Raw genomic sequence first — 17641 nt, 5'->3', positions numbered from 1 at the left:
CTCCAGAAGCGCAGGCTCAGCAGTTGTGGCTCACGGGGCCTAGATGCTCCGCGGCATGTGGGATCCTCCCAGACCAGGGCTCGAACCCGTGTCCCCTGCATCGGCAGGCAGGTTCTCGACCACTGCACCACCAGGGAAGCCCCTCATCCCTGAGCTCTTTCAACTATTATTCCTGTGCTATGATTTTGTGTTCCTCTTTGGAACTTCCAGGGCCTTTTCTGAAGTCACAGCCTTGTGCTCTGTTTTCTTGTTGTGCTACAGGTTCACTCTCTATGCAGTGGATACACGAGGGAGGCACTCAGAGCTCAGCACAGTGACCCTGAGGACTGCCTGTCCGCTGGTAGATGACAATAAAGCAGAAGGTAGGTGACCCATTTCTTCACTTCCGAGGTAACGCCCATATTTTCGCTCTCTAAATTCTGCACCCAACAGTCACTAACCACCACTACTTTCCTGCCTCACACACATATTGGCACAGGGAGAAGAAAGCCAAGGGACTAAGGAGGAACATGGAGATAAATTAATCAAAGCCATGAAGGAAATTGAGACGGACCAGCAGTATCTTTGCCAGTAAAAAGACTTGCTCCTCTGTTATAGAATCTGTGTTCTGACTTAGAGGCAAGGAGTGGTGGAGAGTCAGAACCCCATGACTGTGTTCTGCCCCTTGGCCTAGGCTTTTAGGGACCAATCCCTTTCTTCCACTTCAGGCTACGCTAGAGCTGGCAAATCGGTGGCACCTAGAGGACCACTTGGCTTTGCTGCACTCATGGCAGATATCATTAGCTGATCACGGCACACCTTCCCATCTAGCCCAGGGGTGGCCTCAGAATCCTCAGCGTAGAGCTAGAGTCAGTCACTATCAGTCAGAATTAACATGCAAGATGAAACCTTTTCTGCTGTTCCTTGTCCATGGAGTTGTAAACATTAGGCAAAACACCTGTCAAAAAAAATGGAACCAATAAATCAGAGCTACCATATACTTAGTTCTTAGACAATGTGTAGACACAGTTTCTACAAAAACATGATGGTAGCTCATGAGACCTGGTGGTCCACTTCAAGTTGAGCAGATATTTTCTAAGAACCCTGGTACAAGGAATGCAGAAGAGACATGCTCTTCATCTTTCAGGAGTTCACATTCTAGGGGGAGAGAGAGAGAGACGTTTCTTCAAATGGCTCAGTCATAAGCTTGATGACAGATGTTTGTGTGCTACCTACCAGACAAGAGGAGATGGTGAGATACTGAGTCTCAAAAGGGAGAGAATTTGAGATGGTTTCCTCGTAGTTTTTTTAAGTATTTTTATTTTAAAATAACACATGAACATGGTTTAAAAAAATAAGAACAATAAAGATCAGGGTAGAAAACTTTACAAAGTAAATGCTCCTTCCATCCTGAACCCAAGTCCCCCAGACTGTCCTGAAAGCGATTGCCATTAGCAGTGATGTGGGAACATACATAAATTTTGTTCAAAGTCTTCAAAGATGAAAGAATGTGCCTCCTCTTCAAGAGAGCAGCCCATAATGAATTTTAGTTACATCAATTAGTAGGAATGACTGAAGGAGTAGAAATTGCCATGAATGGCAAACAGAAGAGTCTAGATTTTCTTTGAAAGATTTTTGAATGGAGAGCTGTTAGACCTGATCACAGAAATGTGCTGGGAGTATTGCAGAGAGGAGATAGAAGTTGACTATTGAGATGAGCCCAAGACAGTTTATTTAAGCCTCTGCACTTGTTTGGAATTTTCTGTTAAATCATAGGCACAAAACTTATGTTAGTGAGTGCAATTACAAGCACTAACTTTGTGCCAGACCCAGTGTTGAGTGCTTTACATGCATGTTTTAATTTAGTCCTCCCAGTGCCTCTCCAGACTATATATCGTTATCTCCGGTTGATAGATAGGAAAACTGAACACAGCTGGTCAATGACATATTCAGGATGGAATTAAGGTTTGTCTGTCCCCAAAGACCACACTAGTGAACTCCTGCATGAATATGCCTTCCTAGTTGCAAGGCATGCTTTTGTCCTCCCTTTTTCCTACTGTCCGGTGATCTGTGCCTGCAATTCTTCCTCCCCAGAGATAGCTGACAAGATCTACAATCTGTACAATGGGTACACAAGCGGGAAGGAGCAGCAGACTGCCTACAACACACTGATGGAAGTCTCCGCCTCCATGCTGTTTCGAGTCCAGCACCACTACAACTCTCACTATGAGAAGTTTGGTGACTTTGTCTGGAGGAGTGAGGATGAGCTGGGGCCCAGGTACGTGGGCATATGAGCGCGAGTGGGGAGGTAAATTCTTCTTGCTTCCATTTGACTTTACTGGAGCCTTTCTTCCATAGGCTGGGAATGGGCTTTATGAAATAAATAAGAGTGGCAGTCACCCCGGTCATGTCAGGGTTCGAGAGGGGAAGTGGGTAGGGAGAATGAAAGAGTCTTGGAATTTTAGCTTCTTAGACTCCTGGAATGTCAGATCAGAGACCTCAGTGTTCTTTCAGTCAATCTCCCCTTATTCACCTTCCACTTGCAGTTTTAGAGAAGGGAAGCATAGCTTCCTTGAGGGGTTATGTCCTAATCAGCATCGTAGAAGAGCATGGTGAGAAGAGCATGGTGACAGGGTCATGGCCCCTAATCTAGGGCTTCTCCTACTCTTTCATAAGAAATCCGAGGTTTTTTTTTTTTTTCTGGATAAAGCCCATTGGTAACCAAGACTAAATACATTCATAACTTCAACACGTACTAAGGCACAATTTTTTGTCACCAGCACTGACCATGCCAACCACTGTGATAGTTGCCATGGAGGATTCAACCATAACTAACACACAGTCACTATCTTCCGAAGCGTCACAAAGTAGTATCTGAAACGGTGGCTGCATTTCATGCCTTGCACCCAACAATGACATCCATTCATTTATTCAACACAAGCTTAGTAGCCCCTCTTTTAGGTCGGTAGTTGATAATGCAGTGTTAAAAATGTAGAAACAGTCCCTATCTACGCATAGCTTACTGTTGCAGGTAATTAAACAAGCAGTTGCAAAGAACAGGAATAATAAGGGTCAAAAGAATAGACGAAAGGGGCCCTTTGGGGAAGCAAGGCATAGACACTCGGTCTAGGTAACGCAGTGAAGCCCCCATAAAGGCTGAGACTCTGAGGCCTAAAGGGTGAGTTAAGGTCAGACCACTGGCGGGAGAGGAGGATTGGAGGGGTTAGGGCCAAAGGAGTAGCCTGTGAAATGTTCAGAGGAGAAAATACTACATAGGCAGGGGTTTTCCTCTTAAATTTTGGTCATTTGCCTGCCACCTTTATGATTTTTGTCATATCGCCATACCATATGCAGTTCATTTATTTTCTATTTCTTCCTTAGGTCCACTTATTGAAAATACATTTGAAACGAAAACACTGTATCATTTTGTAAAGGGAAAACTAGCACCATCTACCCTTAATAAAGATTAAACTTAAGCATTCAGTACAATGGAAGAAAAACAAAACCAGAAAACAATGTAGTTCAAGCCTAGCTGAGCCTGAGGCTTTCCCTTTAAAAAGGGAGATTAGCAAGTGTTAGAGAAGTACTTAAGACACAGTCCTGAACTAAAACTCTCTTTCTTAAAGTAATCTGGAGGAGGGGAAGAGTGAAAATGGGAATCGAAATGCTTTTCCTCAGTGTGATTCATTGTTGTTTAATACTGGATCTGTGATCTTCCTGAGTACCACCTAAAATCCTTTCTCCTGCCCCAGGGGAACTCCTTCTACACTTTGGTAAACACTGTGTGGAGGAACTGAAAGAATTTCTGTGTAGTTGGAGCCAAGTGTGTGACAGCAGGAGTGGGAAGAGATAAGAAGGGAGAGGTCAGCAAGGGCCAGTTCCGAATGCCCTGTAAGTAGGGTTAAAGAGTTTGGATTATCTCTCTAGGGTAATGGGAAGCTTTTCAAGTGTTTTTCACAGGGGGGAGATGTTATCAGATCTTCAAGGGATAGAGATCCCTCTGACTGCAGTTAGAAGCCTGGACTAGAGGTGTCTAGACCAGAAGGAGGCAGTGAGGCCATAGAGGCTGTTGTAACGCTAATCCAGGAGAGATGGTGCAGTGCCCTGGGTCTGTGCTAGTGTCTGTGGCACTGGAGAGGATTGCGTGACTTCCTGAGATACTCAGTAGCGCAGCGTGTTATGCCTTAAATAGCTTTAAAATTACCCTGTAAACTAGGCAAAGTAGGGTATCCTCCCCATTTTATGAATGAAAAGGAATTGGAGGCCCCACAGGGTTAAATGAGCTGCGCAGAGTTTGCTATGGAGTCCGGTTCTGCCCCGAGCTTTCACCCTGAGCCCTTACAACACTTGCAGTAAACCCCAAGAATTCAAGGCTTGGTTGAGGGATAAAAAGGCTCTTTCCCTGGGGCGGGGCCTTATCTGTTTTGCTGGGTCCTGGATTGTAACTTTCTCCCTTTCACATGAAAGAAATGTTCTTTAGATAAAAGCTAAAAGAGAGCAGACAGACAGAAGCACAGAGCCCCAGATGAAAGCTTCTGCGTGAGTCATCTCGGCTGCCATCTTGCCTGGGGACAGGCAAAGGCATTCTGCTTTATTGGGCTTTCCCACAGGGTTCAGGGATTTTAGGTGGACGCTAAACCAGAGCTTCACTCCTGACTTTGTCTTTATCATCTTCTGGGGTCCTTCCAGGACATAAATCTTCTGGAAAGGCTTTCTGGTCGCCCACAGAGGCAGAACAACCCACTCAGTAATGGACCCGTTCACCTCCGGCCAGCTAGTCACCAGCCACTATATGCCAACACCCACTGTGCCACCCAGCTCCCTCCTTCTTTGGTCTTTCTAGTCTCCTGAGGGAATCTGAGATTCCTCTGGTGTCCCACACTGGCATCAGCAGGAATCAAGGCAGCTGCACCCTAATCCATCCTGGCACTGCTAATAAACTGACTGTGCAACCTTGGCCTGTGGCCCTCTCTGGCACTCAGTCTCTTTATCTATAAAATTGTTGCAGGAAGGGGGTCCCTTTCCAGAGCCCGAGAGTGGGCTCTTGTCTAACACTCAGAAATGAATTGTCCGAGGAGACACATGTGCTGGCAAAGCAAGAGACTTTATTGAAAAGGGGCGCCTGGTCAGAGAGCAGCAGGGTAAGGGAACCCAGGAGAACTGCTCTGCCACGTGGCTTGCAGTCTCGGGTTTTATGGTAATGGGGTTAGTTTATGAGTTGTCTCTGGACAATCATTCTCACTCAGGGTCCTTCCTGGTGGCACTCGAGCATCGCTCAGCCAAGATGGATTCCAGCGAGAAGGATTCTGGGAGGTTTGTAGGACATATGAACTGGCTTCTCCTCTCTCCTTTTCGCCTTTCCCGAATTCTTCCAGTTGGTGGTAGCTTGTTAGTTCTGAGTTCCTTACCAGGACCTCCTGTTGTAAGATAACTCATGCAAGTGGTTACTATAGGGCTTGGCCAGGGCGGTGGTTTTGGTCAGTGGTTCCCCTAACAAGGCGATAGTAGTACTTTTTCTTTTTTCTTAGCAGTGAAAACGCTGTTTTCTAAATAAAACTTGCAAAGAACCCCAGGTCTTAGCTAGAAGTCACCTCCTCAGAGAATCCTCTAAAATTTCTACCCATTCACTTTATCACACCCTCGTGTTTTAATTTTCTGTGTCGTATCTACTAGTTTTAGTATCCTATATTGCTTATGTGTTTACTTCTGAGTTATCTATAAGATATTATCCCCACTACAATGTCAGTTTATGTATAGCTAGTGATCCTTTATGTCCCATTCAACTCTTGTAAGTAGGTGCTAAATGATTACTTATTGAATAATTGAATAATGGGATGAGTAGATGTGTGAACCAGATGACTACAGAGTTGTTCTGGTAGAAGCTAGAGTGGGTGGCCTGGAGCCCCCCTGCTGGGTCTCCTCTTCAACTTCCCCCCTCCAATCCCAAGGGTCCCTGAGGTCTACCTGAGCTATCAAGGATCTATATAGATCACAGTTGGAAACAACTGAATTCCGCAAACTCTAAGGTTTTTCTAGCTTAAAAATAACATTCTAAAAATAAAAAAAATGCATTGTCCTTGCAAATATTAAGAGACTTGAGGATATCCTCACTTATTAATTTATGGATTCATCGATCCATTTAATGTGCTTACTCTGTGCCAGACCCTGTGCTGTGGGCTGGAAACAGATGAGCGAAGAAGACAGCTCCTGCCTCTACCAGGCTCAACATCTAGTGAGAAAAAGACTGGTCAGCAGGCAGGTGCAGTGAAATATGTCACAAGAAACACAGTATAAGGAGGGTGAGCAGTGTGCTTTAGAGTGACGTTTATCAAACTTCAGTGTGCCGGCGAATCACTCAGGGGCCTGGTTAAAATTCAGATCAACTCCGTGGTCTAGGATAGGCCTGAGAGTCTGCATTTCTGACAGGCTCTTCAGTGACGCCAGTGTGGCTTGTTAAAAAGCACCCTTTGGGTGACACGGTTCTGGATGCAGCTGTCGGTGCAGCTAATCCAGACCTGGAGCTCAAGGAAGAATTCCTGGAGAAGAAAGTGAAGTGTATGCTCAGAAGTAAAGGACGAACAGGAGTCCTCCAGGTGGAAGGGGAGGAGTGCTCTCAGTAGAAGGAGCAACCAGGGCAAGGGTGAGGGAGGGTGGGGTAAGAGAATATACCTTGGTCAGGAAGGATAAATCTCAGTGGGGCAGAGAGTTCAAGGTGAGAAGGAAAAGGGAAAAAAACAAGGCTGAAGAGTTCAGCAGAGGTCAGATCATAATGGCTCTAACGAGCCCTGTTCATGAGTTGTTCTTTCTTCCAAAAGCTGGGTAAAGGTTTGAAACAGAGGATCACTGTGGGCAAATGTACCGTGCTTCTTAAGGGTTAGCAAGTATGCAGAACATCAAAGTGTAAAGGAGAGAGAGCGAGACTCTGCCTTGAGTTCATGTCCTAGCTTTGCCACCCACTTGCTGTGTAACCTTGGACAAATTTCATCTCCATTCTGGGCCTCATTTGCAACATGAAAGAACTGGACTCCAAAGTCCCTTCCAGCTGCGAAGCCAAGGAACCAGCAAGCCCTGAAGGTCATAGAGACCAGAGAAGAGGCACACCATGCGTGTCCTTTCACCTCTAGCCCAGCATGGCTTGTTTCTCAGGAACCTAGGATGGCTAGGATAATAAGAGCTTTTCCCAGGAGCCCTCTGAGGTCTGGTATCATGGGATGAGCTCTATTAGGATTTTGTTGGCCTATAATCACCAAACCCCAAAATGTTCTCTACTCCTCTGTGGATTTGTGGTCATGTACCCCCATAAAATGTAGTGACAAAAGGGTGACTCTTGCTGCTACCTAATAAATCCATCAGGCCAATGTCCTCCAGAGCCTGGTTCCCATGGCAACCACAGGTTACTGCAAACAGCTGTTCAGAGAAGACCCGCTGACACCCAGCTGTCCCAGCCATACGGTTCCTATTAGGAGAATTGAAAAACTGAACTTATAGGTGGCCAGGGACCAAAATTTGCTCCAGTCAGAATACCCTTGACCACTCTTGAGCTTCTCATTCCTCTCAGTTATGTCTGATTAAAATGATAGAGTAGGGAGAAGAAAGCAAGCACTTGAAGAGATTTGTTTCAGTGGAATTTATCTGGCTAGATTAGAAATGGTGTATTTCTGATGTCAGCCCCTCTTGCTTCCATGGCAGACATTGCTAATAGCTCACAGAAATCATCCCAGGATTGGTTCATTCTGGGATCTTTCTCAACACAGCCAGACAAGAAGCTTTTCCCATCTGAGAAGGATTAGCACATGCTATGAACTGTCATTGCTTTGTTCTTAGTGAAAATATTCAAGCCTGGGATATCAGTGTACCTTTTTCAGTCCAAGGTTATGTTAGCTCTTTCCTTAGATATCTTGGATTCACTCTCTCGGAATTTCTAGGACGTTGGGAGCAAGAGCAAATTTAGGCTTCTAGAGCCATATTCCTGTCATCTCAGATGCACTTTTATTTTTTCTGCATATTTCGGAAATCATGAAGGATTGTGCACAATAGATTTGCACATTAAGTGTTGTATTCTTTCTTCTTTTCTTGAAAGGCTGTGATTAAATCAATAGCATCTCTTAAAATTGATGATGTCTTAGAATGGATAAATACAAACAAGACAAACTATGACTTTTAACAAATGTCCCACAGAACATTTTCCCCACTGATAATATAGCAATGTACATAATTATCTTGAAGTTTCTGTCAGTTCAAAACTGAAATACTTTTGGGTTCATTGAGACTCAGTTATTCTTACCATCAGTTTAGGAATGAATTCTTGGAAGGTCTCATGGTTTCTTATGAGAGAACAAGGAGGAAACAAAGCCAAATGTAAATATTTTCACTAGTCACCTTACAAATCATATTTCAAACCTGATGTTGAGGAAATATATTTACATGGCAGTACCTGAGCTTCTGGTTTTCTGTTTGGTGGGGGTGGTCTGAGGTTAAACTTGATGTGGATTTATTCTGAAAGTAACCCCAGTGAACCACTGGGAAGCCATAAAACCATGACTTCATTGCACATACTCATCACACCAGCTTTAAAATATGTGTAAGTGTATGCATGTCGTCAAAATGGAAATGCCTTTATTGTATTTTATCCTAAAGTAATTCTTGTTCATTCTGTAACATGTAAATGAGACAGATATATATATATATAAAATGGCAAGCAAAAATGTTGTACCCCTGAACCCCTAATCCCCACCCAGAGATAAAATTAAGTGTGCACGTACTTCTCCAGATATCGATGTGGATGTGACATGGATATGCTTATGAGTAGGGAAACGGGTACAGACTTAAGGATACATTGACATCTACAGACCACAGTTCCATTTCCATCAACTCTGCTATGTTTAAGAAGTACATACATTTTGTTCTGTTTTCTGCCTATTTACACACATGTACAAGCCTTTTCCTATGGATGCATGTGTAAATACGTTGTCTTTTTGAAGGGTCTTTTAGCCAGTTAATTATATGAATGCATCACATATTAATTTAGTCCTCTGCTAAAGACCAACTAGATTTCTTCCAACTTCTTTTCTATTATAAACAAATCTGGGTAAATATTTTGCCCACTTGCCCGATTACTTCCTTAGATCCACGTGATGCTCCTGTGTTGTTTCATTCCCTTTATAAACTCTGCTAGAAAAGTGCTGTATTTTGAAAGCTAAGGACTGAAAATTATTAATCCCTTCTCCTTGCACAATCAGGAGGAGCTAGATACCAGGGGAACTGTATACTGTCCAAGAAGAAGGTGGGAAATATTAGTTGAACATTTATTTTGGCCCAGTCATTTTTATCTCATTTCATCTCCTGAACAATTAATTTTGAAGACGAAGTAACAGAGAATCAGTGGAGTTAAGTAAATTGTTCAAAGTTACACAACTAGTAAGTGTCAGAGCTCAGATTCAAAGTATTGTCTTCCGATGTCAAACTAGTGTCCTATCCAATATAACACATTGCATCCCAAAATATGTGCACAACTAACAGATAATATAGTATGAATCTCAACAGAGAAATGAAATGCTTCAGCAACAAAGAGGAACACGTGACTTAGGGTAGCTGGGAAGATCTGGAAGACCTCCTGAAGATGAAATTTTAGCGTGGCTTTGAAGCATGAGTAGAATCTCAGTGAATGTGCTCCTCTCATCTCAGGAACCCGATGCTATGACAGTTGTCACAGCATGTTCTCTTGTGAACTGCTCGTCAGATGATATTTCTCTGTGAATCAAGAGATTCAAAACAAACAAACAAACAAAAGCAACAGAGATCTGCTCCAGCTCCCACTACCGTTAGATTCTGCTGTGGTCTGAATGTTGGTGCCGTTGCAAAGTTCATATACAGTATTGCAAGCCTAATGCCCAAGGTGATGTAATTAGGAGAAGGGGTCTTTAGGAACTGATTAGGTCATAGGAGTGGTGCCCTAATAAATGGGATTAGTGCTCTCATAAAAGAGGCCTCAGAGAGTCTTTTGTCCCTTCTGCCATGTGAGGGGACAGTGAAAAAGTGCCTTCTGTGAACCAGGATGTGGTTCACCAACCACCACACCAAATCTGCCGCTGCCGAGATCCCAGATTTCCCAGACTCCAGGATATGAGAAAGATATTTCTGTTGTTTGTAAGCTCCCTAGTCTATGGTATTTTGTTATAGCAGCCCAAACAGACTAAGACAGACTCTTTTCTAAGGCATGCTCGATTCGATCATCTCCAGTGAAGGGGAACCCACTGGAGGTATAGAAAGACCCCATCTACATTTAGAAGATTTTAGTTTTAAGGTTTTTTATTGTGTGTGTGTGTGCCTTCTGTTAGTTTTTGAGTGGTTTGTTAACACTTAGCTGCTTTGCTGAAGCGATCTGAGATGCTGTTCTTACTCTGTTAACCCTAGTCAAATCGTATGACCAGCCTGAGGCTTACTTTTACCACCTGAAGACTGGGACTAAAGTATGCACTCTAGAATTGCAGTGAGGATTACACTTAAGATGATGTTGCCTATGTGATGTTTCTGGCACATAGTAGGTCCTCAGTCACCTGTAGTCATTATCATCCCTGACCCTCAGGGTTTCCCCCTCTTGTTTTCAGTTACTAGAACAACATAGCCATCTTCCTAAATCCCCGCTTCAGTGACACTTGATTCCTGCTTCCAGCACTTCCACGGAAGACTTGCTTTTGAGACAACCTTCAGCATCATGATCTGGCTGCAGTTTGCACATGTCCCTCTTACCAAAGTGAGTGGGGCTCTCCAGATGTGGCCTGACAAGGGCAGCGTAAATGGAAGTCATTATTTCCCTTAATCTGCCTTCTCAACTTCCAGAGGTTGTGTTCCAGTTTTTTTGTTTGTTTTGGTTTTTTATTTATTTATTTTTTGTGGTACGCGGGACTCACTGTTGTGGCCTCTCCCATTGTGGAGCACAGGCTCCGGACGCGCAGGCCCAGCGGCCATGGCTCACGGGCCCAGCCGCTCTGCGGCATGTGGGATCCTCCCGGATCGGGGCACGAACCCGTGTCCCCTGCATCGGCAGGCGGACTCTCAACCACCGCGCCACCAGGGAAGCCCTGTGTTCCAGTTTTTTGCAACTACACCATGCCCTTGACTCTCATTAAGCTTGAGGTCGGCTAACACAGAGACTTTTAAGCTCAGCTCAGGAGACAGACAGGAGGGAGAGAGGCCAATGGGGATGTTTCCTTACTGTCTGTCCTCTTTTTCTCCATTCCAAGGCCCCCTTAGAATTAGGTCTGTGTCCGATAACTGTGTCAGCAGTGGATCGGGTAATGGTGATGGGAAGAGAATGGTCACTCCAAGGTTCTACAGTTCCCCGAAGAAGCGGCATCTGAGTCTAGCTGCTGACTCCTTCACAAGCCATTCCTGTCTCAATCTTGCCTTCTGGGACCGTGATAAATGAATGTGTGCTGTCCCTCCTTTACCTCTGACTTCCTATCCCACCAGGCCTGGGTCCTGTCTCCAAGGAGGAAGATTTCATTTCTGGTATTTGAGAAAAGTGGTCCTTCTGACCTGTGATTTCCCCCTCCAGGCAAAGCTTGGTGCATGCCTGGCCTTTGGTTTGTGAATCTCCATTGCCTACAATTTATCACCTAGCACTCTCACCTTTTGTCTCTCACCCATGTCCCCCTCCTCGGCCTTTGAGCACCTCCAACCCTTCTCTTCATGGCTTCACCTTCTGAGTTCTTCTGCCTTTGTTGTCTCATTGCAAACCAGGGTGCTGAGGCCTAGCGTACAGTGGAGAAGGAGCAGGGGACAGTTAGGCAAACTGACCTTGGTTTAGTGCGTATTATATGCAAATTCCTGTGCTAGATGCCTATGGCGGTAACTTCATTCCAGCCTAGCAGCGGCACTGCAAAGTAATGGTCTCTGTCCCCATTTTACAAATGAGGAAACTGAGGCTCACGGAGAAGAAGTGGCTTGCCTTAAGGGGCTCTGGAGTCTATGTCCTATCTACTATAAAATACTACTTTGAATCTTGGCTAACGTTTACTGAGAGCTAAGCAAATTACCCAGGTTATCTCATCTTCCAGAAACATTGTTATTCCCATTTGACTTTGCAGTAACTAAGAGTTAGTGTGAAGAGCTTGCTCATGACCCACATAGCTGAGTTATAGAACTAGGACTTGAATCTGGGTCTCCAGAGCCAAGTAGTTCATCTTAGTTCTGTATACTTAGGGGCCCAGGTTCTAGCTTTGCCTCTGTTACTAACTTAAGGTGTTCCTTTAGGCAAATTATTTTCCAATTTCAAACCTTAGTTTCCCCATCCATACAAAGGCTTGGTCCAGTTGAGTTCCAAGATCCTCTCTTTGGAAATAGCTGGGCCCTTGGAGACAAAGCATTTGGTCATGTTGGAGGACTTGTACTTCCCAACCTCATCTTGTATTTATGACTTAATCAGACAATGACTCTCCATCACCCAAAAAATAGAATACTTTACCATGGCTCAAAAGAGTCTGGATGGTCTGATCTCTACCAAACCGACTTGTCTCTCACCCATTCTGTGCACTTCACCATTTCAAAAGACTGATGCTTTATGCCCTCTTTAGCCCAACTTTGGATGAGCTATCTCCTCTGCCTTCCCATCTACCTGAAAAATTTGTTTCGTCACTGAAGACCTAGCTCAGATGTTATGTCCCCTGGCAAGATTTCTCGGAGCCCCCAAACTAACGATTGGGTGCCCACTTTATATATTCCCGTAGCACCCAGCATGTTTTCCAACCCAGAACTCTCCCCCTAAATTAGAGGCTGTTACTATTTCTGTCTGTCTGTCTCCTGCCACTAACTTACATAAGTGCTCAAAGCTTAAACCAGTACACAAATCCTGATGGTGGAGGTGGTGGTGATGGTGATGTACTTTCTGACATGTATCGGGGCTTAGTATGTGCCAACTACTTTTCTAAGAGAGTTTTACACTTATTAACTTATTTAATCCTCGCTTCAACTCCGTGAGGTGGGCAAATGTTATTCCCTTTTTGTAAATAAGGAAATAGAATAAGTAGCTTTTCAAAAGCAAGGGGAGAAACAAGCTAGCACCCCTGAGTGCGGTGATAGGAAACACGTGACACCTGGCTGCGGCTGTTCGTGGTTCTCGCTGCTGGTCTTGACCTCCCCAGGTTTCATTCTCCTCAATGCAGCTAGAAACGTTTTTAAGCAGTTTGTCTCTGAACCTGCTACTTTGTTGCCTGAAAGTCTTCAGTAACCCCCCACTTACCCCTATTGAGGGCTTACTACAGATTCATTAGTGTTTTGTTTTTTTAAACATCTTTATTGGAGTATAATTGCTTTACAGTGGTGTGTTAGTTTCTGCTTTATAACAAAGTGAATCAGCTATTCGTACACATATATCCCCATATCCCCTCCCTCTTGCGTCTCCCTCCCACCCTCCCTATCCCACCCGTCTAGGTGGTCACAAAGCACCGAGCTGATCTCCCTGTGCTATGCGGCTGCTTCCCACTAGCTATCGATTTTACATTTGGTAGTATATATAAGTCCATGCCACTCTCTCACTTTGTCCCAGCTTATGCTTCCCCCTCCCCGTGTCCTCAAGTCCATTCTCTAGTAGGTATGTGTCTTTATTCCTGTTCTGCCCCTAGGTTCTTCATAAACATTTTTTTTTTTTAGATTCCATATATATGTGTTAACATACAGTATTTGTTTTTCTCTTTCTGACTTACTTCACTCTGTATGACAGACTCCTTAATGTTTCTTTTTTATTTTTAAAACGACCTTTGTGATAGATGTAGTCATTATTCCCATTTTATGGATAAGGAAACTGAGGCATAGCTGGGTAAACAATTTCCTCAATATCACAGAGCTAGTAAGTGGCTGAGGCAGGATTTGAACCTGAGCAACCAGGCTCTAGAGCCTGTGTGGTACACCATTACTCTATACAACAAATGCCCCGGCTTCTAAGCTCCAGTGGCTGGGCTCCTGCCACTTCTCCCGTTTCCCACTGTGAGCCCACTTGCACACCGTATTTCACCATGAAATCCCTTCTCTCTGTGCCTTTACCTAGGCTTCCTGTTATGCCTGTGCCCTCTTCTTTACCTAAACCTTACTCATTAATGAGGCTCAGCACAAGTTCCCCTTCTACAGGAAGTCTTCTTGGATTTCCCAATCCTACCTAGGCACTGTCCTCTGTTTCCCACAGCTCCCACGCCTTCTTTTATCATTGCTTTTGCCACGGGTGTTGCAATTTTACATCTGTCTGTCTTTTCCTACTGAATCGGGAGCTCTGCCGTATAATAAATGCTCTGTAAAGGAGCAACCAATTACTCTGTCTCCTTTAAATTCTCAACTGCCCCATTTGTCAAGTGAAGAAACAGGTTTGGAGACGTTAAGTAAAGTTCCCGAGGACACCGAGCTGCTAAGGAACAGAGCAGGAACTGAAACAAGGAGGACTGAGAGTAAGCTCCTTGGGCTCCCCCTGCGGAGGCGCCTGCTAGAGGTGAAAGAGGCCTGTGGGTCGAGTGGTAACTCGAGTGTGATTATGAAGCTATGAATTCTTGGCACCTCAGGAAATATTCCACCCAAGTGGTGAACTATACAAAGAGGACTTTTTGAAAGGCACCTCATAAATCGTGCCCACAAAAGCTACACGCATAAGCCCAGCCCTTTTCCAGCCGCCTCGCAGGTGCCTGAAACAGTCTCCCATTTGTGGGGTCTGTTGTCGTAAAACACCCTCCCTCCTGGGGTCTCAGAGGGGCATGGAGAGGACAGCAGGAGAGAGCCTCTCATTTAGCCCCTCAGGATCCCTAGGCATCTTGAGGATGCTGAGATGTAGAGAAAAATGGATTCCACAAGGAGATGGACACCTGGACAGCAAAGCTGACTTAGGGTATGGCCCGCGAAAAGGTCATTCCTTTCCCTCTCTAAGCCTCCTCAGTTTCCACATCTTTAATGAGATTAGGTCCGACTAAGTCTCTGGTTCTCAAATGGGGTGATTTTGGTCCCCAGAGGACATCTGGCGATGTCTGGAGGCAATTTTATTGTCATGCCTGGGGCTGCGGGTGCTATTGGTATCTTGGAGGCAGAGGCCTGGTGGTGCTGCTAAATGTCCTGCAAGACTGTCCCCACAGCAGAGGATTATCCAGCCCACGTGTCAGTGGCGCTCCTGTTGAGAAGCCTCGGACTAGGTGATCGCAAAGATGCTTGCTTTCATTTTCTCTGCAGCCTCGGGTCTCCCCGAGGATCTGCTGTCTGGTGCTACAGAAAGAGCTCTAGATAAGTGCCTAATGATGACCCCCACAGTCCAGGGCGCTTCTTGCTGAGACTAGTGTCCAGTATGACCTTGACCCTGAGACATCATCACAGCAATTCTCTATAATAGAAGCTATGATTAATGGGAGCTTACTCAGGGCCAGCCTTTGGGCATTTCTCTTAGTTAATCTCATAGCCAGTTAGGCCACCATCACTATTTTAGAGATAAGAAAAATGAAATAGAGAAGTTCTGATTTGGGTATATACATATAAAGGCTTTCATGAATTTAGAAGCACAGAGGACAAGATTTTATTCTGACTATGAGAAAAGAGTATGAGAGAATTAGAAAAGTAAGAAAGCGGACAGAGGGGGGGACTTGGTGGGTGTTCAGGCCTAGATCCAAATGCCCAGCTCAATGGTCAACCTGATGTTTGACCTTGGTCAAGTAGTGTCACCTCTCTGAAACCTGGGCTCCATGGCCATTGACTATATGTGGAAATAACAATATTTTCAGGGCTGTTGTGAAGATTATATAGAAATTTTTAAATGTATGTAAAGTACTTACCCAGCATCTAGCTCATGGTGTTAATACGTTTTAGTTGTTGTTCTTGTCGTCATTTATCATTGTTATAATAATTTACACTTACTTGGTCAGAGTCCTCAGGCTGCTTACCTTGTAACGCTTGTATCTCAGAAGTGAAAGCGTTAGGTCAAAGGTTATACCGCTCTTCTACTTTTTACACATTGCACAGTTAAAGAGGACAAGTTCCAAGGGAATTTTGAACAGGCGTTCAAAGTACCACATTCAAGTCAGGCACGGCTAGGGGATTGTTGGGACAAGAAGTCCTCATCTGTCTGCTGACATTTACTCACCCCCCTCAAAGGCCTGGTGCTCGATCTAGGCCCCTTCCGTCATTACCGCCTCCTCTGTCTTCCAGGAAGGCCCACCTGATCCTGCGGCGTCTGGAGAAGGTGAGCAGCCACTGTTCCAGCCTCCTCCGAAGCGCCTACATCCAGAGCCGCGTGGACACCGTGCCCTACCTTTTCTGCCGCAGCGAGGAGGTCCGGCCTGTGGGTATGGTGTGGTACAGCGTCCTCAAGGACACCAAAATCACATGCGAGGAGAAGATGGTGTCCATGGCCCGAAACACGTATGGGGAGTCCAAGGGCCGGTGAGGGAGGGTGCTGCCCTCCGTGAGCACAGAGACTCTCCGTGGGAGGGGGAGCGGTGCTCTCGTGGATCCTGGGGCCTGGGTGGGCTGGGGGACAGCTGAGGACGGGCCTGGCGGATGCGGCTTGCCAGCAAGGCCAAAGCAAACTCTTTCTCTTGTGGATAGCCGACAGAGAACTTTGTAACCCCTGGAGTTATTCATTTCCCCCTATCTTTTATTTTTTTCTAAGATCTTATTTGACTCTATCACGGTCTCTCCTTTTTAAACACTTTCTTCTGGATGGTGGTCAGTCCCGAGGCAGGAGCTTTCAGGTGGAGACCAAGAGGCCTTTCCCCTTCTTCCTCCCTCCTGCTACACTCAGCTTCCTTCCTGCCGTGGACCCCAGCAGGAGACCTATGGAGAGACAACTGGACCTCTTGAGCAGCAGGAGGGCATCCCCGAGGATCGTTGCAGTGAGGAAGCTTGGGTCTCTAGGACTTTGTTTTTCGGACACGTTTGAGTCTGCAGGACCCCTGCCTCTTCCTGCTGCCTGTGGGTCTGCCCAGAGTCCCTGCAGGGCTCTCCATGCATTAAAAATTCCTATTGTCTCTCTTTCTGCTCGGGTGCTGTTTCTTACTGATGGGGGACTTCCGTCTGTTCACTCAACAGGTATTTATTTGTTCTCTCCTGTACACTAGGCACGCCACTAAAGACAGAGATGTCCCCTCTCCTCAGGGAGTGTACAGTCCAATGGAAATTATAGAGAGGTAGCCAGTTACTTCAGGCTGTGGTAGGGGAAGAATGGAGGTTCTCTGAGCTCATTGCTGGGTCGTGAGACAGCCTGGAGGGGTTCTGAAAAAGTGATGCCTACGCCCAAAAGATGGGGGGAGGAGAATGGGATTTGCTCCAGGCAGGTGGGACACTGTGAATAAAAGCCCAGAGATAAGAGAAAGTATACTCCTTCGAGGGCTGCAAGCACTTTCATTGAGACTAGAGATCAAAGTAGGAAGAAGCAAGAGGTAAGGCTGGGAGCTAGGCAGAGCGTTGGAAGCCGTGGACAAAAAGTTTGACAGTATTTGAAGTAACTGAAAGCCACTGCGGAACGTTAGCAGAGGAGTCAACTTGCTCTTTAAGAAAAACCATTCCAGCGCCAGAATGGAGGTCGGACCGGAAAAGGCTTTGAAGACGGTGCCTGCTGTCCTTTTCCAGAAGTGACGGCAGTTTGGATCTGAGGTAATGAGGGAAACCTTCCACCATTAAGTCTACTTTTAAATGGTAATTG

General features: G+C 45.3%; 1 protein-coding gene across 6 annotated transcripts in view; it reads left to right on the top strand.

The window, feature by feature from the left end:
- The window catches only part of ASTN2 (astrotactin 2), a 917697-nt gene extending 900722 nt beyond the window's left edge, over positions 1–16975 (top strand). For 3 of the 6 annotated variants that reach the window (XM_049711017.1, XM_049711016.1, XM_049711015.1), the window contains 4 exons: positions 262–362; positions 2074–2257; positions 16147–16180; positions 16264–16975. In XM_049711017.1, the coding sequence (XP_049566974.1) occupies positions 262–362; positions 2074–2257; positions 16147–16180; positions 16264–16482 (538 nt within the window). In that variant the 3' untranslated portion in view covers positions 16483–16975. Of the gene's footprint in view, positions 1–261; positions 363–2073; positions 2258–16146 lie in introns of all 6 variants that reach the window. The other 3 variants (XM_004269289.2, XM_004269290.3, XM_012532782.3) reach the window with 1 other exon arrangement.
- Positions 16976–17641: the final 666 nt, after the last annotated feature.

Source organism: Orcinus orca, chromosome 6, assembly GCF_937001465.1.
Source record: "Orcinus orca chromosome 6, mOrcOrc1.1, whole genome shotgun sequence".
Taxonomy (NCBI): Eukaryota; Metazoa; Chordata; class Mammalia; order Artiodactyla; family Delphinidae; genus Orcinus; species Orcinus orca.
This window is presented reverse-complemented; position numbering and strand designations above follow the sequence as displayed.